Raw genomic sequence first — 24,003 nt, forward strand, 5'->3', positions numbered from 1 at the left:
TTTAATCACTTTAGTTCTACAACTGTGACATTTAAAAAAAAAATAAACGTCAAAAATTTTCATCGAATAAACGTGTTTTTCTACAAATGTTAACTAATTATAATCAATAATTATTGCTCAATCATTATATTCATTATTAATTAATAAGAACTACATGTGCATGGATTACCTGTTGGAGTGATGTTTGTTTAAGAAGAAATTTCTCTAAAGTAAGACTCGAGAAAGGTTATTGCAGCTTGCAGCAACATCATGTTTTATCAAGTATTAAACCACACAAAGGATTAAATCTTCATTACAATGTCATTCATAACTCTATTTAAATCAATGGGAACTATACATATATGGATCGTTTCATGGAGTAACAACATACTTTGGAGTTTGGTCCCAAAATACAATACACGTAGGTACATTGCAGGCATAGATTTCAGGACACAGTGAATGATACGTGTTTTATTACTATACAGTTAATCTAAGTACCTATTTGTTTCAGGTTAATATCGAACTTCGAACTTATAAGGTGTTAAGCTGCAATTACAATAAAAGTGCTTGCTATGGAATCACCGGTGCTGAAAGAAAGAAAGAAAAAATATTTATTTGGTACAAAATGATACATAACCTTTACTTCCTATTCAAATAACTTTAGAAGAAACCTATTTAAGCAATAAAACCAGACCAAGAATGCTTGATTCAAACTATGAACTCATTTCATTTGCAGGTTATGCCGTGACATAAATGCATTAAATTAGAAACATTTGTATTGGATCAATTACCCAGATAACAATTAAAACAACTTCTGTTGATAAGAACATTTGGTAAGTACCTTTAAAATTTAAAACACCCTCAAAATGATTCTAACTTTATTGATATCAAATAGAAAGACCTAAAAGTTAATTATTTAATTACAGATTGGTGGAATCCAGATTCTGTGAATGTACATGTAATTGATTGAAAAGTGCACATTTGACAAGGTAAATTAATTTTATTTAACAAAGTAGTGCAAATCTAGAAACAAAACAGACAGTAGGTAGGTATGGTAGATAAGACAGATCACTTGTTTATCGGCTGTACTCTATAATATTAGTGTAGAATGTAGGAGATTACAGTCTTACGGTGACATGTGCATCTTTTTGCTCTAAATTTACAAATATTTCATATATTTTACAGGTGGTGAGAAACGTGTAGGTCTGGCCTGCTTACAGTGGCTATTGGATTGGACAGAACCAAAGTGAGAGTGAACGTGTGAATTTATGGAGAACATTAAACTATTTTGCTACAAAATAGTTTTAATGCTTATTGATTTTCGTAAACAAAATATTTCATGTTATATTTCATCAATAAAGTTTCATTTGATACTTCAATAGTTTTATTTTTAACCGCAATACATGAAAAGGAACGGATCATAAAAAAGTATGACAGGTATATTTAATCTGTGGGCGTCAGACGCCATATTGTATTCAGCGCCACCTACTGGACAATCTAGCTCGGTACCAGTTTGTTTATCGTTCAACCAATACTAGGGCCGTTTCCTATCTGTCTTTAGACATACTCTCTAATCTGTGATGAAAAAGTTCGTCACCTTAGTGTCGGTTTTTGCTTGCACTAGGTACTGTAAGAGTCAAACCTGCCAACATAACAGTGCAAGAAACAGTGATGCTAACATTTAAATAAATATGACGTTTGCTAACGAATAAGGTTTTGCTTGTTTATTTTTCTATCCCATTAGTGCAATATTACAAAATGTAGTTTTTTTATTTAATAGATAATGGCAGGTTGAACCAACAAGAAGGTTTTAGTTTATCAATCATAATAATCTTCTTGACAAGTTGTTTGACACAACTTTGATGTAAATAATTTTGAACTTTACTGACGAGCAGTTAAAGATTATTTTCTCTAACTCGAGATTATTCTGTAACATAGTTTCAAACGGTAATATGTGCTCGCGATTCGTTGAAGTAATCAATTTGAAAACTGACGAACCTTTTCATTCCGTGACTGTACTACAGTGGAATTTTACAGCTTAAAACTAACTGTTTTAGGGCCATAATTAGATATTTTTTTAAGCTGTGGTTTACTGAAGGATATAAATTCAGTTTGAGTGCCCTTTAAATGACCTGCTGTTAGAATAACAATCACATCATTATGTGGGCATTGGGCAAGCTACATTAATGAGGGCTATCGTTTTAGCGCTCACCAGTTAGCACCACTGTAGAGTAAGGTCCTGTCACTTGCTAGTAGCGAAGACAGTGGCACCAACTGGTGAGCGCTAAAGTGGTAGGAGGACTATCGCATTTGCACTCATCAAGATGGCGCCACTGCGCACTGTAGAGTAAGGTCCTGTCAATCGCCAGGGGTGCCAACTGTTAAGGCCATGATTTCCCAAATTGTCGATATTTGACCGATTTTGTTTGCAGATAGTTTCTAAATGAAAAGATATTTTAGCAAACAAAAAATTGTAGGAGTAAGTTAATGTCTTTAACTAGGGCGACAACTTTTCCAAAACACGATATTGCATAGTTTGTCCGATAAAAAAAAATTCCAAAGAAGTACGTCGACGGCTTTTTTGTTTTACTCTCATATATTCATTTTTAACATTTTACACTTAAAATATATACTAATAGATAGGACTTTGTATTTTCTAGGTCGACAACTTTTCAAAATTTTGTTATTGCGTCTTATTTAGTTACTATGATGAAAAAATGTGAAAAAATCGGCCATGACGGCTTGAACAATCTCAATCAGTCGCGCGGTGGCGCTTACGGAGGACGGACGCGTGTCAGTTTTATTCCTGTGACAGTTCGCGATTTGTCAATATTTTTGACAAAATCGCCTCTGTCTGGCGGGTGGCGAGTCACAGTATAATAATATCAGTATTACTGGAGAAAGCTAAGAATTTTCAATCATGCATGATACATAGTACATTTTCCAAATATCAGATAAAACCAATGAGTTAAAATTAATTTATTTATGGGAAATTATGAGTCAAGCCGCAGATAATTTATAATAATATTTTAGGCTGTTTTTATACAGAAATAAAGTTTATTATTATTATTTTTCCACGGTATCCAACCTTTGATTTTAAAACTAAGCCACGGGAATATTAAGAGGCTTCTAAAGTTCTAATATACTAATTCGCCTTCTTTTAAATGCCACCTAACTATTCCAAAGAAAGCGTCAAATTATAAAGAACAATATTTATTATGACTTGTCCTCCTGATTTATATGTTACGGTAAATGTGATAAAAATTATGAATAATTACCGGTTATTATGAAATAATTATGATTTGGTAAATGTGATTAATATGAGATCATTTATACATATATGTATCGGGTTGCCAGGTGTCCGGTTTTATCCGGACATGTTTGGCTTTTTACGGTCTTGTCTGGCCAAATATTGTCTTGTCCAGCCTGTCTGGCTTTTGTTAGGCTTTTTATGCGAAAGAAAGCCGAGCTACGGAATAATATCAAGCGCTGGGCAACCGATGATGATAGTACTTCGTGAGCTATGACACTAATTTTAAAGTAAAATGTCCGGCCAAATGAAGCACAGAGTCCGGCTTTTGTGTTTCTGGACCTGGCAACCCTATGTATGTATACATAGTCTGTTAAAAAATAACGGGAATTTTCGTTTTTTCAGAAAAGTATTTATTTATTGATCTACATTAGTATTTAAACTTTTAAAATAGTCCCTATTATACATTATACACGTGTGTTAGCGCTTCTTCCAATTCTCAAAATACTTCTCAAAGTCGATCTTTGAGATAGCCTTTACATCGATCGGCGACGCGTGTTTAATGTCACTTATGTCTGTAAAACGATGACCCTTTAAAGTTATTTTTATTCACGGAAATAGAAACTAGTCATACACAGCCATTTCCGGTAAATTTGGAGATTGGAACATTGTTACAGTTTTGTTTTAGCAAAAATTCGCCGCCACTTTCGCTCAAAATTCAGCAATTTTCTAACAAATTAATTTTTCATACCGACAAAAATCCAAAAAATATTCATAGCATGAGTCAAACGATATGCTAACATCATCAGCATCTTCCCTAATTGTGATTCGACGGTGTTTCATAACCACTTCTTTCTGTTTTTTTCACATTTTCATCGGTTGTTGATATGCTGGTGCGTCCAGAGCGCTCGTCATCTTCTATGCATTCATGGTCTTCTTAGATACGATTTTACCACTCGTAAACCCTTGATTCACTCACCGCAGACTCACCAAAGACCATTTTTAACATTTCAAACACTTTTCATTTCATTTTATAAGTAAAACTTGATTTAAATTCTTTGATCGTAAGGAGTTTGTTCCGGCGTTTCTTCTCAGCACTTGCCATATGTTTGTCTCGAAGTGCTGGTAGGGCCCAAAAGGTAAGGAGACATGTAAAGTGCCCCATAGGGGCTACCTTTTTTTTTATTATTTACTATATTTTGACGTTCATAAGTGCCACTTGTGGTCTAAACTGAATAAATATTTTTGATTTTGATTTTTTGATCCATTTTTCCTAACAAACAAAAATCGCCTAACTTATAAAACACGTGTAACTTAAGTGAATGACAAAAGTTCTCGATCGCAGCCTTTGAAGGTCCCATTTTTGGGTTTTTCGCTTATATCTCAGAAACTGTCTAAATAAATAACTATGCGTCCTGGCGATATGACTATTGCAACAAAATGAAATCTCATTTCATTTACTACTTTTTTCAGTCAAGTTTTTCGATAATATCTTGTATGGTTTTCGAGATATCTGCTCTTCATAGTTTTGTAAAACTTAAACATTTTTGCCTTATATTTTCAAATAATTATGAGGAAATAGTTGCCGTAATTTACAATTAGATGATAATATTAGGTACTTTTTGATGATGAAAGAATATAAGGCGAGTCATCAATTCCGATGTTTCACAATTTTTTAAAGATGCTGAATTATATAACTAGATGGCGATACAGTTATTTAATTGATACCATAAATAATTATTTTAGAAGTTTACTGCTTGAATCTGAGTTAAAAATTATAAAAGGGCAGAAGAGGACCTCTAGGCAAGTTGTTTTGAGGATTGTTTACTATTTCTGGGTTTACAATGATTAATTTAGAGTCATTTGCTTAAATAGAATAGCAATACGTAAAAGAACATTAGTATTTCATATTAAAATGAAGTTTACATTTTTGTGATCATTTGCTTACTATTTTTGTCGGTAAAAAGTATTTGTTTGACTTAATATTATCATCTTTATTTGACATTATTGATTGACAAACATTTGTGTGCATGAAAATTATAATAATGTTTGTTTCTGGCTGGGTGTTTTCTAACCATAATATGAATGTATTTATTTATGTTATGTTATTTAAGTAATATGTTCATATCCTATAGTACAAGCTTTGCTTAGTTTGAGACTAGAGGCGCAGTGTTAAAATATTATGTCGAAGGATATTTAATTTTATTATTTATTTATTCACTATTTGAAGGTTACGGTTTAATCCAACTTACGGCTTGTTTTTACACTGTGGCGTCATCGCGAAGCGCGAGTGTCAGCGCGAGTGTCAGTGCGAGGTGTGCGGGGGCTGAGGTAACAAATGCACGGCATCGAGGCGGTAAATCCTAGCCTTAAGTATAAAAACGATAGCACTCATTATTGTAGCTTAGCTCTATCGCAATCGCAACGGCACAGTACCGATCACTGACGTATGTAAGTAAACGGAAGTGTGCTCGTCTCTAAGAGAAGCTATAGCTAATAATATTGTCGACGAAATTGAGTAAAGTCCGGTCGCCGAGCAGATAGAATTTCGTCCAATGACCCCAAGCTAACCCATCTCTAGAGCTCGCGAGTAATTATATTGCTGTCGCGCTCGCACACTCACTGCGGGCGCCCGTCGCACAGTCGCGACAGCAATATAATTACGCGCGAGCGATAAGGATGGGTAGCTTGGGGTCATTGGACGAATTTCTATCTGCTCGGCGACCGGACTTTAGACAAGAGTTGACGAATTTTCTTAAATACCTTCACGAAGAAAACTTTCTTTATGTAGTACATATTATTATTCTGTGGTACTGTGGTATTTACCTGTATCCTTAGGCAAGTCGGGTTGCTTCGCGTTATGAGCGGCCACCGTATGAAGTAGGTACAAATGTTGACGGGTGTCTCGCGGCAAAAGTGCTGGCAAAACTCGGCCTGCGCTGTCGCCCGGCACCGGGGCGTTGAGAAGCCAAGCGATGGTCGGCGCCAGGTCCACTTGAGCTACGGTAGGGCCTGGGCCTAGCCTGAGAGAAGAGGAGAGTTAAGATTGAGATTCTTTAGATGAAACAATAAGCTAATTATGATTCTCCAACCATAATGACTGTATTTTCTATGGGCGACTATGGACCCCAAGTGCTCTTGTGCCCTTCACAAGGTGTCCTACACAGCAGTAGGAGACCAGCCAGTAATGAAAGAGATGGGGATAGAAGACAAAGAAAAATGCGCTAGTATTAAAAAAACAGCGTGATCTCTAAGGCCCAGAACAGACGGTGAAACGCAACTGCAACGAAACTGCAACTTTGTGATGATTCTGATGAATGAAACTGAAACTGAAAGTTTCAAACTGGTCGCGTCATGTGTGGTCTCTCAACGGACGCTATGGCAGAAAGTTAGATGCAACTCAAAAGTAACTAGCAGTTGCAGTTTCGTTGCAGTCGCGTTTCAGACAGCAAAGGTCACAGACGCTGGCTGGCGCGTGTCGCTCGGCATTTGTCTACGTGGGGCCTGGGCCTTGCCTGAGAGAGAGAGAGAGAGAGAGAGAGAGAGAGAATACGTCACGTAAGCTTGGTCTTGCTTTACATGGAATATGGAACCGGCTACTAACGACAAAGCCGGAAAGGAAGGTACTCTAAAGATTATAGACGCTAATGTGTTTACACACTTTATTCCACTGCACTGGAAGTCGGCGCTCTTGGCCACTACTAATGGTACCAGCACCTCAGCGGGCGAGGCGCCGCCGTGGCCGCCCGGTCTATTCTCACTCTAACGCCTATACTAATAAAGTCCCAACATCACTCACGCGTGCGGGCACTGGAAGTCTGCGCTCTTGGCTACTACTAGCGGCACTAGTACTTCAGCGGGCGAGGCGCCGCCGTGGCCGTCCGGTCTATTCTCGACCTAATGCCTATACCTTATTAGTATAGGCATTAGGTCTTCAACATCACTCACGGTTGCGGGCACTTGATTTATTCTCGACCTAATGCCTATACTAATAAGGTCTACTCACGCGTGCGGGCACTGGAAGTCTGCGCTCTTGGCTACCACTAATGGCACCAGCACCTCAGCGGGCGAGGCGCCGCCGTGGCCGCCTGCATCTCTCATACCATGGTCACCGCATATGAACAAGACTCCGTGGCGATCCTGGAAAAACATAATAAGTTAGATATTTGACACCGCCAATCAATAATATGGTAGTTGACACCAATAATGAATAGTTCTAAGACTAGAAGATTGCAGCTTCTTAAAAAACACTCTTACCTGAGCCCTGAAATCCGAATTAACTTTTCAGTTTGTGGTAGTACACAAAAATTGTGTCGTAGGCTGAGTCCACCTTATTTTAACCGTAACATTAACAATAACCGGTGTTTTTTGTATGGACTTTGACAGATTTTTGAAGTTTTGTCAAAGTTTATGTAAGATGGTGCAACTCAGCCTTAGTATAATGTCAACTGACTAGTGTTCACTACCCTTTGCAAAGCACAATATTACAAAGTCTTATTAGTTTCAAATCAACTGTAAATTTAGATTTATGTTTTAAAGTTAACAAATTTTATTCTATTTTAATTACCATACAAAATTTTTGAGAGAATCGACTTTTGTCAGCTCATAAAAAGCGCACCAATTAATTGGTGGTTTATTGTAATAAACTTCCCTATCATATCCACGCGAAACAAACACATTCAAGTTTCACTCACCCATTTCTCCATAGCAGTAAAAATTTTCTTCACCACCTCATCCATTTCCAGCAGTTTGGGCTTTATCTGCGGGCTACGGGCACCTTGCAGGTGGCCAATGTGGTCTAGGCCTAGGTAGTGGAGGACCAGGAAGTCGAACGTTGGCTTGTTCTTCTCGTCTGGGGTGAGAACCTTGTCTAAGTGCCTGGTGACGTTGTTGTCCACCTGAAATATTGGAACAGGCGCAATGTTTAAAATAAATTTTAAAGCCTGGTGTAAGCCTGTTTTTGGAGCACGTAGAACTTTGTCCAATGACCGCAAGCTACCCATCCTTATCGCTCGCGCGTAATTATATTGCTGTCGCGACTGTGCGACGGGCACCCGCAGTGAGTGTGCGAGCTTGGGGTCATTGGACAAAATTCTACGTGCTTATGGACCAGGCTTTAGTAAATTCTCAAAAATGATCACTTACAATGATCAGATATGCACCATCCTAGACTGCATCTCACTTAACACCAGGTGCGATTGCGGTCAAATACCTGCCTTGTCTAGCATAAAAAAAACTTAGCTGATTTATTCCTGGAGACATTTAAGTCTAGTCAAAAATCAGACAAAAAATAGTTTTTGGGGGAAATGTTAGAAAGATAATTTACATACTCGTAAAAAAGTGTAATGTTTAATTTATTTGAAAAATGAGAAGAGCTTGTAGAAAGCACTTAAATGCTTCTGCTCTCTTCTAAAGGCGCCACTAAGAGGTAAACTTCTACCATCGTCAGTCAAATCTTAACGCATTAACTAATGAGAAATACTCCCCTTGGCCAGTGTGGGGAATGTAGGTCAAATCCTCCATTTGCCTCTGGTAAATGAGGGCTATCGTTTTAGCGCTAGTTAGCGCCACTGTAGAGTAAGGTCCTGTCACTTGCTAGTAGCGAAGACAGTGGCATCAACTGGTGAGCGCTAAAGTGGTAGGGGGACTATAGCATTTGCACTCATCAAGATGGCGCCACTGTAGAGTAAGGTCCTGTCAATCGCCAGGGGTGACAACTGTTAAGTATAAAAACGATAGCCCTCATTGGAGTGGGTCGTGTTCCTGCAATGGAGACTAAATGACCTCATAATGATGAGAAATGATGACGACATAGAAACTCACTTCAGTATAATCCGTGACGTAGAACGAAGTGGTCCCGTCAGACTCCGACCACAGACCAGGGAACAGCCTCAACCACGTGTCATCGCCGTACATGATGGAGCGGCGGCCCCTAGAGGCAGCGACTCGCAACACGCTGTCCCCACGGACCGCGGGCGCTCCGAAGTTGAGAGCCACGTCGGCGAACGTTGACACACTGCCTGTCATCATGGCCTGTGGGACAATTGACAGTTGTAGAAATACATCTATCTGGGGCACGGCAATGTAATCGCCAAGTCAAGCAGAGCCGTACCGTGCTTTTTTTGAAACAGTTCAGGTCATTTTCGACCTCTTGTAACTTTGTTGTGGATAAAATTGGAAACCTGAATTTTCCGTTATAAGCAGGTATTTATTTTTTAATGCCAAATAGGTTGGGTGATAGTAGTAAAGGTGTAAGGAAATCTTTGGGCTAAGAAATGTAATTAAATGATTATGACATTTGAAAATAACTTAATAGCTAAAATTTGATTTATGATAAAGGGGGTAAAAATCTACCAAATAAATTAACCAAAGTAATTTTATTAGTCAAGCAACAAATATCCCAGAGAAACCCTCAAAATTTACATCTTCGTTTGTGTTAATACATAAATTAATTACACAACTATAAAACAACACAAGCAGGCAAATTAATGATTAGAACAGCAGTAAGCATGCATGCAATTTGGTGATACTTTTTTCAGATATGTATAAATAAAACACTTTAGTAGAACTATACAACATCCACCACGTAAGACAACGAATTGCGTTATGCATGAATGAACTACATAAAACTGCTTGTTAAATAAACCCTAAACTCAATTAAATTAATAGTAGTAACGCCGATTACAACAATACGTTAAATGCTCAAAATCAACAACATTGTTTATTATTATGTAGTATGCGAGGCGGTTACAATCCGTTTCCTCAGTATTATTGCGCTCTACCGAAGCGCATACCTAATGTGCAATGTTTACGCATGCGTGCACCCTCTTCCCTCCCACGTTACTATAAAGTCTTATTTCGCAAATCAATATCGATATCTTCGGTTCTATCCTCTCACTCGGATATTGTAATTTGCCGACGCGAATAAAAGAGACAGCTATACCTAATAATATTGTTATCGTCTTGGGGAATAGGCCCACTGACATAAGTAGCAATTCTGCTACATAATCTAGCCGGTATCATTGAAATCAGTAATCTAATCTCTAGTTATAAATGTTGGTTAACAAATCACCGATAACTATCCGCATAGTAACTTCGCTAGGCTCAGATTAGGCTAGTTTCCTGTAAAAATCTTTTGGTCCGTCAATTACATTATCAAAAAATATTTGTCAATCAAACAAGTAATACGAAGTTATGTTGCGTTGAAATTTCGCGTGACGTCACAAAATGCTACACTTTTAAGCACGCCTTGACGTCACGGGCCTCTTCTTTTGAACATTGGCGCGTTTATCTCTCAATTTCCATCAGTTTGAAAAAGTTAAGAATTAGTACACAAAAAAAGGCAGATTATTCTTTTTAAATACGCAAGCAAAACACACATTATACATACATATTTTCAAGCACAATACCAAAGAAAAAACTAAAATATGAGTTATCATGTACAGTCAACAGCACATCAGACAATACATTTTGATCCAAATTAAAACTTATTACGACTACATAAGAGAGTTGATAAATTTTAATAACACAATGTTTACCCTGATGTGCCATCATCCATACATTCTGAACACAATAATCATAACTGGGTAATTGACACCACCACCAGTCTATTGACAACTTTTTTAAAAGCCTAGTCACCTTTTTGCCAAGGGTAAAAAGTACTAAAAATCATACTTTAACTTTATAGATCAGTCTTCAGTACTAAGATGTTTTAATAATGTTGTGCTTTTGAATTACTTGTTAGTAGTGTCAACTACCCAATTGGTTTTTTCTTTAGCCCATTACCAAGTACAAGCGTAAGTGTAAAAATACAAAAAGTGACACTTGCGAATATTTTCCGCCAGAAGTTTATGGTGCGTCTCCACTGTGCCCTTAGGATTTTCCTCTCCGGTGACTGTACACAACAAGGATATTGTAAGTGTTTGAATCATATTAATTTTATTGGAACGGTGTATCATAAGTGAATATCTAAATTTCTTTGGTACTGTAATTGAAAACAGAAAAAAGCTGTCCATTGAGTGCTTTAATATGTATTGATAAAAGAAGTTAAAGTTACTATTAAAAAGTAATATTGTCTGATTAATGAATGCGAAATCTAACAAAAGGCAGTAGATTGCAAAAACAGATTCACTGTTATTGCACATAAACATTTATCATCATTAGGTTTTAGCATGTATAGTAAAGAATGGAAAAAGTATTTATCTGTGTGAAAATCCTTCAAATTTCCAAAGCAGTGTCTGTTTCTGAAGCCAGCACCTTCCAAACCAATCTCATAGTTTTCAATGGGGGTTTTGTCATTAACTTTATCTGGTTTAAAAAAGAAAGAAATCTCAAGTTTCTTGCATGCTAAAATGTGTATTATTTACCTTAATCCGTGGCATAGTGACCGTAGGTGGTTCAGCGATAGACACATAAATGCAAGCTGACTTGTTCTTCAAGAGTTGTGCGGTATACGGCATGTATTCCTCTGTGACGAAGTCATACCGAAGGCTGTCTATCACCATCAGGACCACAGTATGCTCACCGGGGTTGTAAACTTCTTGACCGTCAATACTATAAAAACGTAAATGGCATTTAGTAAATTATCCACTCACCAATTACTACAACAGCATTTTACAAGTTATAAAACTCTATTAGGAAATCAAATCGTTCATCCATGAAATTATAACAATAAAAATTAATTAATTGCCTGATATAAAATTAATTCGAAACATAATTTGACTTGAGTATGATTGATTACACTCAATAAACTGCCAAGAGTTTTATGTTGTCTATAAGAAAATAATTATACACATTTTTGTTTTAAAACTTATACTTTTTTCACTCCGTAATATAAAGTAAAGGAGTGAAAATAAATTGAAATTTTCATTATTATAATGCTTAATCAGTCAGATAGTATAAGTTAATTGAAATATTTTTACTGACCTGACTTCATGAATGAAGTTGGGCAAATCGTCCATATGGGCCAGCTTTCCTGAATGGTATTTTAGCGGGAAAAATCCATACAGGAATAGCAGATGTGATCCCAGAGCCAAAAAAAGTAGGCATAAGGCGATCCATCTATGTTTGTGCCACCCCAACATGATTGTCCTCGGAGTTTTTCTAGCTTAGAAAAAATACGATAGGACTGCGTTCGATTGAAGAACGCCTATTTAATAGCCTCTAGCAAGTAGCCAGTCTTCCCTCCGGTCGATACCACATTGTGCAACGCCAATTCAAGGATTTCAAGCAGCAGTCTGAATGATTATTTGATGATAATCGCCGGTTATTTTAGCAAACACTCGATCGATAATGTCCAACTCGGTCACTCGGTGCGTAGAACTTACAAATTTCTTACACTGCCATGTAATATCTAAAATTGTTAATCACAAGAAAGGTGAGAATTACACAGCAATACAGAATTATACATTTCGGGAAATAGAAATATAAAACTAAACAAACACCAACCATGCACGATCCGCCGATCAGAAGGTAGTCAATGACATTGAGTTCTTTCAGTACTGACGCATCGGTAGTGTATTCTATAGTGGATTTGGCGATGACGTATACTAGTGCGAAGACCAGGCCTATGAGGACGAAGGCGACGGTCCACCAGGGCTCGAAGGAGCATATCCGGCTCTTGGTCTCTGAGATGAAGCAAGACGCGGTGAGCATGAATAGGCTCATTGCTGCCAGGACCAAGAATGCGAGGGCCACGCCGATTTTGGAAGGCTTGTAGCAGTAGATACCGCTGATCTTGGGCTCAGCTGGCTGGAGAGAGTAGAGGGAGACGCCGAGCAGAGTCGCTGAGATCTGTGTAGAAAGAAATGTAATAAGGTTTCTAAGTTTTCTAATTTAAGAAGAGTACAGGCAATAGTAGGCATCAATGTAACAACTGTATGGTAATAAAGAATGTCGACAGCAAATCAGACACACATTTTTGATGCAAAGTAGTGCATATGATGCCAACAGGTATTTGTAACAGCTGCTATTTGTAATTAACGATAATGTATAAGCTGATATGCTATAAATTATCACTGTTACGGGATTTTTATAGAAAATGCAACATAAAAGTTTAAAATATTATAAAGCTGATATGTTGACTAAGATGTAATAAAATACTGATAGGAAAGGATGTTGATCTTTCAAAAATGGTTTATATGTTTCTGTTTCAATATTGAACCTTACACATTAAACAAAAGTTTGATTGAGAAACCCGTTATTTGAATGAATTGACGAAAATTACTTACCACATATAGAAGTAAGCAGGCTACACCTAGCGCGAACAAGTCGAACTCCACGGTGGTCTCAGTGAGGTGCTTGGCCATCTCTGCCAAGGACTCGTCGTAGAACTCCTTGGCGATCTTGGCAGCGCTTTGCTGGCCGGTAGCCAAGAATTGAGCAAACTGTTTCTCGGCACGCTGGAATTGCCTGTAGAATTCTACGAAGAAAAAAATTAAAAATTTAAAACGTTGATACCTTGATGATGCTTAACTTTACTGCGAACTCTGTTGTTTTTTATTTATTTGTTAGCTATGTACTACAGTGGAATTTTACAGCTTAAAACTAACTGTTTTAGGGCCATAATATTAGACATTTTTTTAAGCTGTGGTTTACTAAAGGATGTAAATTCAGTTTGAGTGCCCTTTAAATGACCTGCTGTTAGAATAACAATCACATCATTATGTGGGCAGTGGGCAAGCTACATTAATGAGGGCTATCGTTTTAGCGCTCACCAGTTAGCGCCCCTGTAGAGTAAGGTCCTGTCACTTGCTAGTAGCGAAGACAGTGGCACCATCTGGTGAGCGCTAAAGTGAGGAGGACTATCGCATTTGCACTCATCAAGATGGCGCCACTGTAGAGTAAGGTCCTGTCAATCGCCAGAGGTGCCAACTGTTAATTATAAAAACGATAGCCCTCATTATTGTAGCTTAGCTCTATCGCAACGGCACAGTACCGATCACTGACGTATGTAAGTAAACGAAAGGGTGCTCGTCTCTAAGAGAAGCTAAATTACACCCTATTGTCGACGAAATTCAGTAGACTTTTCTTAAATACCTTCACGAAGAAAACTTTCTTTATGTAGTACATATTATTATTCTGTGGTACTGTGGTATTTACCTGTATCCTTAGGCAAGTCGGGTTGCTTCGCGTTATGAGCGGCCACCGTATGAAGTAGGTACAAATGTTGACGGGTGTCCCGCGGTAAAAGTGCTGGCAAAACTCGGCCTGCGCTGTCTCCCGGCACCGGAGCGTTTAGAAGCCAAGCGATGGTCGGCGCCAGGTCCACTTGAGCTACGGTAGGGCCTGGGCCCAGCCTAAGAAAGAAAATGAAGATAATAAGAGCGAGTCTCAAAAAATATTACCGTTTTTTATGGGCTATAGACAGCAAGAGATGAACCTTATTCAATCACAGGCACTCTACTTAAAAATCCTGGAATACCTACAGCAATGAAGACCGGCCAGTGCAAGAATGAGGGAGAGAGAAAATTACAGAAAGAAAGGAGCGATCCTATTCGGAATCAGCACGGACCTTACAGGTGCTATGCTTGAAGTATGTCAGCAATATAAAACCAGCCTGTAACGAGAGAGATGGAGAGAGAAAAAGACAAAGAAAGATGCGACATTATTCGAAATCATCGCGATCTCTAAATGTATGAGCGGCCACCGTATGAAGTAGGTACAAATGTTGACGGGTGTCCCGCGGTAAAAGTGCTGGCAAAACTCGGCCTGCGCTGTCGCCCGGCACCGGCGCGTTGAGAAGCCAAGCGATGGTGGGCGCCAGGTCCACTTGAGCTACGGTAGGGCCCGGACCCAGTCTGTAGGAGGAATAAGGTGGTTGTGTGAGCTACTAGATACTTTAAATAATGTAATAAGAAGCATTCTCCAAAGATAGGACCGTCTTTTCTATAGACCGCAACAGATAACTTCACGGGAGGTGGCGCTCTACGCGGAATATATCAGGAATGGGACACAAGCCAATACGAGTAAGGAAGAACATGTTAGCAACAAAGGTGCGATACTATTCATCATCAACATGGATCCTGCCTGTAACGAGAGAGATGGGGAGAGAAAAAGACAAAAAAAGATGCGAAATTATTCGAAATCATCGCGATCTCTAAAGGTATGACCGGCCACCGTATGAAGTAGGTACAAATGTTGACGGGTGTCCCGCGGTAAAAGTGCTGGCAAAACTCGGCCTGCGCTGTCTCCCGGCACCGGCGCGTTGAGAAGCCAAGCAATGGTGGGCGCCAGGTCTACTTGAGCTACGGTAGGTCCTGGGCCCAGCCTAAGAAAGAAAATGAAGATAATAAGAGCGAGTCTCAAAAAATATTACCGTTTTTTATGGGCTATAGACAGCAAGAGATGAACCTTATTCAATCACAGGCACTCTATTTGAAAATCCTGGAATACCTACAGCAATGAAGACCGGCCAGTGCAAGAATGAGGGAGGGAGAAAATTAAGAAAAAAAGAAGCGATCCTATTCGGAATCAGCACAGACCTTACAGGTGTTATGCTTGAAGTATGTCAGCAATATAAAACCGGCCTGTAACGAGAGAGATGGAGAGAGAAAATGACAAAGAAAGATGCAACATTATTTGAAATCATCGTGTCTCTAAAGGTATGCATTGCCACCGTGTGCAGTAGGTACAAATGTTGTCGGGTGTCCCGCGGTAAAAGTGCTGGCAAAACTCGGCCTGCGCTGTCACCCGGCACCGGCGCGTTGAGAAGCCAAGCGATGGTGGGCGCCAGGTCTACTTGAGCTACGGTAGGGCCTGGGCCCAGCCTAAGAAAGAAAATTAAGATAATAAGAGCGAGTCTCAAAAGAATATAACCGTTTTTATGGGCTATAGACAGCAAGAGATGAACCATATTCAATCACAGGCACTCTACTTGAAAATCCTGGAATACCTACAGCAATGAAGACCAGCCAGTGCAAGAATGAGGGAGGGAGAAAATTAAGAAAAAAAGAAGCGATCCTATTCGGAATCAGCACGGACCTTACAGGTGCTATGCTTGAAGTATGTCAGCAATATGGAACCTGCCAATAACGAGAGATGGAGGGAGAAAAAGACAAGGAAAGATGCGACACTATGCAATGAACGTGATCTCTAAAGTTATGAGCTGCCACCGTGTGCAGAAGGTACAGGTGTTGACGGGTGTCCCGCGCGCGGCAGTAGCGCGGGACCCGGGACTGTCGTACTGTGGGACTATGTTGGACCTGGGGACCTGGACCCAACCTGAGAGAAAAGGAGTGGCTCTGTTAACTAGTGAATCCTACAAATGAAGTAATAGAACACTTCCTCCAAAGAAAGGATTGTGTTTTCCATGGGTGACTATGGGCATAGACCCCACTAGTGTTTTGGACACAGTTGTCCTAAATAGCAATAGGAGACTAGCCAGTAACGAGAGAGAAAAAGACAAGAAAGTTGTGACACTATTCGGAATCAGCGCGATCTCTAAAGTTATAAGCGTAGTCGCGGTAGTCCGCGTGTAGCAGGTACAGGTTTTGCCTCGTATCTCGCCAGGTCCACTTGTGCCACCGTGGGACTTGGACCTAACCTAGCCTGGATTTTATCTATGGTACTCTATGGCCTATACTACCTCAACCTAATGCCTATACTAATAAAGTCCAACATCACTCACGCGTGCTGGCACTGGAAGTCTGCGCTCTTGGCTACAACCCGCGGCACCAGAACCTCGCGCATGCGTGGTCTAATTTCAACCTAATGCCTATACAAATAAGGTCTACTCACGCGTGCGGGCACTGGAAGTCTGCGCTCTTGACTACTACAAGAGACAGCAGTACCTCGCGTATGCGTGGTCTATTCTCAACCTAATGCCCATACTAATAAGGTTTACTAACGCGTGCGGGCACTGGAAGTCTGCGCTCTTGGCTACAACCCGCGGCACTAGTACCTCGCGCATGCGTGGTCTATTCTCGACCTAATGCCTATACTAATAAAGTCTACTCACGCGTGCGGGCACTGGAAGTCGGCACTCTTGGCTACAACCAGCGGCACTAGTACTTCAGCGGGCGAGGCGCCGCCGTGGCCGCCTGCATCTCTCATACCATGGTCACCACATATGAACAAGACTCCGTGGCGATCCTGGAAAAACATAATAAGTTAGATATTTGACACCGTCAATCAATAATATTGCAACACCAATATGTAACTAATAATTCTAAGGCCTGATTTTTCAATAGCCAAGTTTATTCTTCAGTTAAAAGATATCTGACGATTGAAAAATCAACCCTAAGACTCTAGTCTTAACTTTCGTCGTCGTACGTCTACTCTAGTATCTTCTAAGATACCAGCTTCTTAAAAAACACACTTGCCTGAGCCCTGAAAACCGAATTAATTTTTCAAATTATGGTCATAGTACACAAAAAATCTGTGTCTAAAAGTATGTCAACTGATTAATGTTCACTACCCTTTGCAAAGCACAATTAGCAAAGTGTTATTAGTTTCCAATCAATTAACTGTAAAGGATAGTGCCAGGGTCTGGACCAAGAGCTGCCCAGAATCAACCCATAGTGCATTTTGTTCCTCATGCCAATACTAATGTGTAAACCGGAGCGCACTAAACATTAAATTATTAGTGGTTTATTGCAATGAACTTTCCTATCATATCCACGCGGGACAAACACATTCAAGTTTCACTCACCCATTTCTCCATAGCAGTAAAAATTTTCTTCACCACCTCATCCATTTCCAGCAGTTTGGGCTTTATCTGCGGGCTACGGGCTCCTTGCAGGTGACCAATGTGGTCTAGACCTAGGTAGTGGAGGACCAAGAAGTCGAACGTTGGCTTGTTCTTCTCGTCTGGGGTGAGAACCTTGTCTAAGTGCCTGGTGACGTTGTTGTCCACCTGAAATATTGGAAGAAGTGCTATTTGAAGTAGTAGCTCAAAAGTGATAAATAATTAGGGCTTTATTGCACCAAATTATGGCTAATTCTTGGCTGATATGATGCCTGGACTTTTCCAATAAAACAGTGGACTTGACAGAAATTTTGAGGGGCACGGCTAGGTGATATTATGTAAAGTGATCATACATATTATATGCATACAGTATTATAGTTAGAATATTTTAAGATGAGGAGGTGCTTTCTCCTAAGACGCCACTAAGGGAGCGCGCGCACAAGTGACTTTTGTCGCCGTAACTCTTTCGTCACTCACACCAAGTCCATGGAGATGTATGGAGGTGACAAAATGTTTCTGTCACTGTCACGTCGTTCGGTGTGAGCACGTAGCAACGTAACATAAACCTCTAGCATCGTCAGCTAAGCCTTACGTAGCAGTAACATCTGAAATGATGACGACATAACAAATCTTACTTCAGTATAATCCGTGACGTAGAACGAAGTGGTCCCGTCAGACTCCGACCACAGGCCAGGGAACAGCCTCAACCACGTGTCATCGCCGTACATGATGGAACGGCGGCCCCTAGAGGCAGCGACTCGCAACACGCTGTCCCCACGGACCGCGGGCGCTCCGAAGTTGAGAGCCACGTCAGCGAACGTTGAAACGCTGCCTGTCATCATGGCCTGAAGGACAATTGACAGTTGTAGAAATACATCTATCTGGGGCACGGCAATGCAATTGCCAAGTCAAGCAAAAACGGCCGTAGTTTTTCTCGAAACAGTTCAACTAATTTTCGATCCCCTATAAAATAGTTGTGGATAAAACTAGAAGCCTGAATTTTCAGTAACCAAGCAGGTATTTATTTTTTAATGCCACATAGATTGGTGTGGTAGTGAAGGCGTAAGGAATTCTCTGCTAGTAAACCTTTGGGCTAAGAAATGTCCTATAATGACCATAGTGAATTAACATTTGAAAATAATAAATAACTAAAATGGTTTTATGAAAAAGGGGGTAAAAATCTACCAAATAAACCAAAGTAATTTCATTAGTTAAGCAACAAATATCCCAGAGAAACCATTAAAATTCACATTTTCAATTGTGTTAATTCAGAAATTAATTACACAACTATAAAACAATACACAAGCTGGCAATTTAATGATTAGAACGGCAGCAAGCATGCATGCATTTTGGCGATATGGCGATAGTTTTTTCAGTTATGAGTATTAATTTTATTAAGCGTGGCAAATAAAACACTAGTAGATTTATTTAACTTCCATCTAAGTAAGACAACAAATCGCGTAATACATGAGTGAACTACATAAAACAGCTTGTTAAATAAACCCTAAACTCAATTAAATTAATAGTCGTAACGCCGATTACAACAATAAGTTAAATGCTCAAAATCAACAACATTGTTTATTATTATGTAGTATGCGAGGCGGTTACAATCCGTTTCCTCAGTATTATTGCGCTCTACCGAAGCGCATACCTAATGTGCAATGTTTACGCATGCGTGCACCCTCTTCCCTCCCACGTTACTATAAAGTCTTATTTCGCAAATCAATATCGATATCTTCGGTTCTATCCTCTCACTCAGATATTCTAATTTGCCGACGCGAATAAAAGAGAGAGCTATACCCAATATTATTGTTATCGTCATGGGGAATAGACCCACTGACATAAGTAGCAATTCTGCTACACAATCTAGCCAGTATCATTGAAATCAGTAATCTAATCTCTAGCTATAAATGTTGGTTAACAAGTCACCGATAACTATCCGCATAGTAACTCTGCTAGGCTCAGATTAGGCTAGTTTCCTAGAAAAACTTTTGGACCGTCAATTACATTATCAAAAAATATTTGTCAATCAAATAAGTAATACGAAGTTATGATGCGTTGAACTTTCGCGTGACGTCACAAAATGCTACACTTTTTAGCACGCCTTGACGTCATGGGCCTCTTCTTTTGAACATTGGCGCGTTTATTTCTCAATTTCCATCAGTCATTATTATAACAAATAAGACAGATTATTTTATTAAAATGCGCAAGCAAAACACACATTATACATAGATATTTTCAAGCACAATACCAAAGAAAAAACTAAAATATGAATGAACATGTCAACAGCACATCAGACTATACAATGTTGTCCAAAAATATCTTTTATTTCAATTACATAAAAAAGAAGTGATAACTAATACAGCGTTTACCCTGATGTGCCATCATCCATACATTTTAAACACAACATTAATAATAACTGGGTACTTGACACCACCACCAGTCTATTGTCAATTTTTTAAAAGCTAAGTCACTTTTTTGCCAAGGCTAAAAAGTACTAAAAATCATACTTTAACTTTTAAAGACTCAGTACTCAATCATTCATGTCATTTTAATATTGTATTTTGGAATTATTTGTTAGTAGTGTCAACTACCCAATTGGTTTTTTCTTTAGCCCATTACCAAGTACAAGCGTAAGTGTAAAAATACAAAAAGTGACACTTGCGAATATTTTCCGCCAGAAGTTTATGGTGCGTCTCCACTGTGCCCTTAGGATTTTCCTCTCCGGTGACTGTACACAACAAGGATATTGTAAGTGTTTGAATCATATTAATTTTATTGGAATGGAGTATCATAAGTGAATATCTAAATTTCTTTGGTACTGTAATTGAAAACAGAAAAAAGCTGTCTATTGAGTGCTTTAATATGTATTGATAAAAAAATGTTAAAGTTACTATTAAAAAGTAATATTGCCTGATTAATGAATGCGAAATCTAACAAAAGGCAGTAGATTGCAAAAACAGATTCACAGTTACTTCTATTGCACATAAACATTAATCACTATTAGACTTTGCATGTATGTACCTATAGTAAAGAATGGAAAAAGTATTTATGTGTGAAAAATCCTTAAATTTCCAAAGCAGTGTCTCATTTTAAAGCCAGCACCTTCCAAACCAATCTCATAGTTTTCAATGGGGGTTTTGTCATTAACTTTATCTGGTTTAAAAAAGAAAGAAATCTCAAGTTCCTTGCATGCTAAAAACTGTATCATTTACCTTAATCCGTGGCATAGTGACCGTAGGTGGTTCAGCGATAGACACATAAATGCAAGCAGACTTGTTCTTCAAGAGTTGTGCGGTATACGGCATGTATTCCTCTGTCACGAAGTCATAACGAAGGCTGTCTATCACCATCAGCACCACAGTATGCTCACCGGGGTTGTAAACTTCTTGACCGTCAATACTATAAAACGTAAAAGGCCAATTTATCAAATTATACACTCACAAATTACTCAACAGCATTATACAAGTTATAAAACTCTATTAGGAAATCAAGTCGTACATCCGTGAAATTATAACAATAAAAATTAATTAATTGCCTGATATAAAATTTATTCGCTACATAATTTGACTTGAGTATGATTGATAACACTCAATAAACTGCCAAGTGTTTTATGTTGTCTAAAGGCAAATAATTATATGCTATATCTATAAGAAATAAAAATTATTTCAAAATTTGTACTTTTATTACTCTGTATTATTATACAAAGGTGTTTAGAATTACAAATGATTGAGATTTTCATCAATAAGATGCATTTATTAATAAGGTCAGATAGTATATTTTTTATTTTATAAGTTAATTAAAACCTTTTTACTAACCTGACTTCATGAATGAAGTTGGGCAAATCATCCATATGGGCCAGTTTTCCTGAGTGGTATTTTAGCGGGAAAAATCCATACAGGAATAGTAGATGTGATCCCAGAGACAAAAAAAGTAGGCATAAGGCGATCCATCTATGTTTGTGCCACCCCAACATGTTTGTCCTCGGAGTTTTTCTAGCTTAGAAAAAATACGATAGGACTGCGTTCGATTGAAGAACGCCTATTTAATAGCCTCTAGCAAGTAGCCAGTCTTCCCTCCGGTCGATACCACATTGTGCAACGCCAATTCAAGGATTTCAAGCAGCAGTCTGAATGATTATTTGATGATAATCGCCGGTTATTTTAGCAAACACTCGATCGATAATGTCTTACTCGATCACTCGGTGCGTAGAATAGAACTTACAAAATTCTTACACTGCCATGTAATATCTAAAATTGTTAATCACAAGAAAGGTGAGAATTACACAGCAATACAGAATTATACATTTCGGGAAATAGAAATATAAAACTAAACAAACACCAACCATGCACCATTGCCGAATGAGATTTGACCAGTGTTGCCAGTCGGGTCTAGTCAGAAATTACCAGAAATATAAAAAAAAGTAACCTTTTTGAATAAAAAGTAACCTTCATACGGGGGGGTGCGGAGCGATTGTGTAAGGTTGTTCATGGATGGTTCATGTTTACCTAAATTCGAAATTTTGACCATTCCATGAAGACCGAAAAGTGACCGNAGGTTAGGAAAATGAATACAATTGATCATCTAAATTCGAAAAGTGACCAGTCGTATAAAAACGTTTCATGGATTTGCGTTTTATTATCGAAAAACATTCGCTAAAACTCATTTTTTTTAACAAATAATAAATCAAATTCAATTTTAAATGCACTTTATGACATAATTTTTAAATTGTTACTATTAATATTTTTTACTGAATAACCTGTAAAGTTAATTCTACAATTTCTGAAAAATCACCTAAAAGTAACCTTTTCATTAGTGTAACCTAAAAGTAACCACAGCAGTTCAAAAGTAACCTAAAAGGTTACAAAAGTAACCTTCTGGCAACACTGGATTTGACATTTGCGTTTTGCAAATTGCATGACGTCATCAATCAATGTCAAAAATGTCAAAGTTTTGCGTTTAGTTAGTACATGACTTTTGCGTTTAGTTACCTTTTCATTTTGGTCACAAATAATTTAAACCTTTTCAACACCACGGTTTTCTATGGAAGACAAAATATCCAATCAATAAAAATACATATACAAAATGCTTTCTTTATTTTCAAAACAAAATATATTATGTCCTACTGTTCCAAGCGCTCCGCTTGTGATTGCATTAGCGGCTAATAGGGTACTATACATTCTTTTTTGCCGCCCACCTGTATCAAAGAGTCTTTTATCGCCAAGCTATGGCGCCAAAGAAAGTTGAAACAAAATAACTTAGGATAGAAGGTAGGAACAAACTTCACCAGACATCTCTGCTGACGAAACGTTGGTAACGCTGCACACTAGGCTGCACATAATCATACAATGTTCATCATGTGTTCATCATATTCATTTTGCGGTATTACAAATACTTATAGAATTTAGTTTTGGCCACTACTATGCATTAAATACCTAACGTGTAGGTCGAGTGTCGGGAGATACGAATTCTTTGTTACGTAATAAATTAACACGTCACACTTGCGTGGTACATGAATGAACGCACTTGATGAGTGTAGAACGATTGACGATATTGTGGATATCTACACTAATATTATAAAGAGGAAAACTTTGTTTGTTTGTTTGGTTGTAATGAATAGGCTCAAAAACTACTGGACCGTTTTTAAAAATTCTTTCACCATGCGAAAGCTACATTATCCACGAGTAACATAGGCAAAATTTTATTTTGAAAAAAAAAAAATAGAGTTCAGGGGTCCACGCGCGCGAAGCCGCGGGCGGAAAGCTAGTTACAAATATTTTGCATATTTTACTTATAGAAAATGCTTAACAATATTTTTATAGGAGTACCTATGAAAACTTTAATGCAGTTTGAAACGGACATGCAAAAATATTTTGTAAAAAAAAGAGCTAAAATTATAAGGTAACATACCAAAGAAGTGCATAGCTAGTAAATAGCACAAAATACCTGAGTGGAGGAAAAAATTACATAAATTTTAATCAATAATTAACCAAATACAACTAAGACCAATTAAATAATTTCCACTCTATTTTCTTATTATTGTAAGCCTCCGCTATTAGTATTGTATAAAACTTTTTGTCAATAAAGA

General features: G+C 38.3%; 2 protein-coding genes and 1 long non-coding RNA gene across 3 annotated transcripts in view; 1 reads left to right on the forward strand and 2 right to left on the reverse strand.

Moving 5' to 3' along the window:
- The window catches only part of LOC114363667 (GPI ethanolamine phosphate transferase 2-like), a 32,425-nt gene extending 19,748 nt beyond the window's left edge, over positions 1–12,677 (reverse strand). Inside the window, exons 1-7 of the mRNA XM_028319465.1 lie at positions 12,155–12,677; positions 11,596–11,782; positions 11,058–11,123; positions 9,053–9,262; positions 7,924–8,127; positions 7,236–7,369; positions 6,056–6,252 (exon numbers count right to left, since the gene is read on the reverse strand). Coding sequence (XP_028175266.1) covers positions 6,056–6,252; positions 7,236–7,369; positions 7,924–8,127; positions 9,053–9,262; positions 11,058–11,123; positions 11,596–11,782; positions 12,155–12,312 — 1,156 coding nt within the window. The 5' untranslated portion in view covers positions 12,313–12,677. The remainder of the gene's footprint in view (positions 1–6,055; positions 6,253–7,235; positions 7,370–7,923; positions 8,128–9,052; positions 9,263–11,057; positions 11,124–11,595; positions 11,783–12,154) is intronic.
- On the forward strand, positions 60–1,263 carry LOC114363668 (uncharacterized). Its single transcript, XR_003656791.1, has 5 exons — positions 60–400; positions 491–597; positions 716–812; positions 906–968; positions 1,165–1,263. It is a non-coding gene; the product is annotated as an uncharacterized LOC114363668 (long non-coding RNA).
- Positions 12,378–22,282, reverse strand: LOC114363633 (GPI ethanolamine phosphate transferase 2-like). The gene is made up of 10 exons (XM_028319417.1): positions 21,734–22,282; positions 21,131–21,317; positions 20,581–20,646; positions 18,551–18,760; positions 17,880–18,083; positions 17,187–17,320; positions 14,330–14,526; positions 13,459–13,649; positions 12,684–13,021; positions 12,378–12,465 (listed from the first exon to the last, which is right to left on the reverse strand). Exons 1-10 carry the CDS (start codon positions 21,889–21,891, stop codon positions 12,378–12,380), a joined length of 1,773 nt encoding a protein of 590 aa, XP_028175218.1. The 5' UTR covers positions 21,892–22,282.
- Positions 22,283–24,003: the final 1,721 nt, after the last annotated feature.

This window comes from Ostrinia furnacalis, unplaced genomic scaffold (assembly GCF_004193835.3).
Source record: "Ostrinia furnacalis isolate ACB-3 unplaced genomic scaffold, ASM419383v2 OfSCF7182, whole genome shotgun sequence".
Classification (NCBI taxonomy): domain Eukaryota; kingdom Metazoa; phylum Arthropoda; class Insecta; order Lepidoptera; family Crambidae; genus Ostrinia; species Ostrinia furnacalis.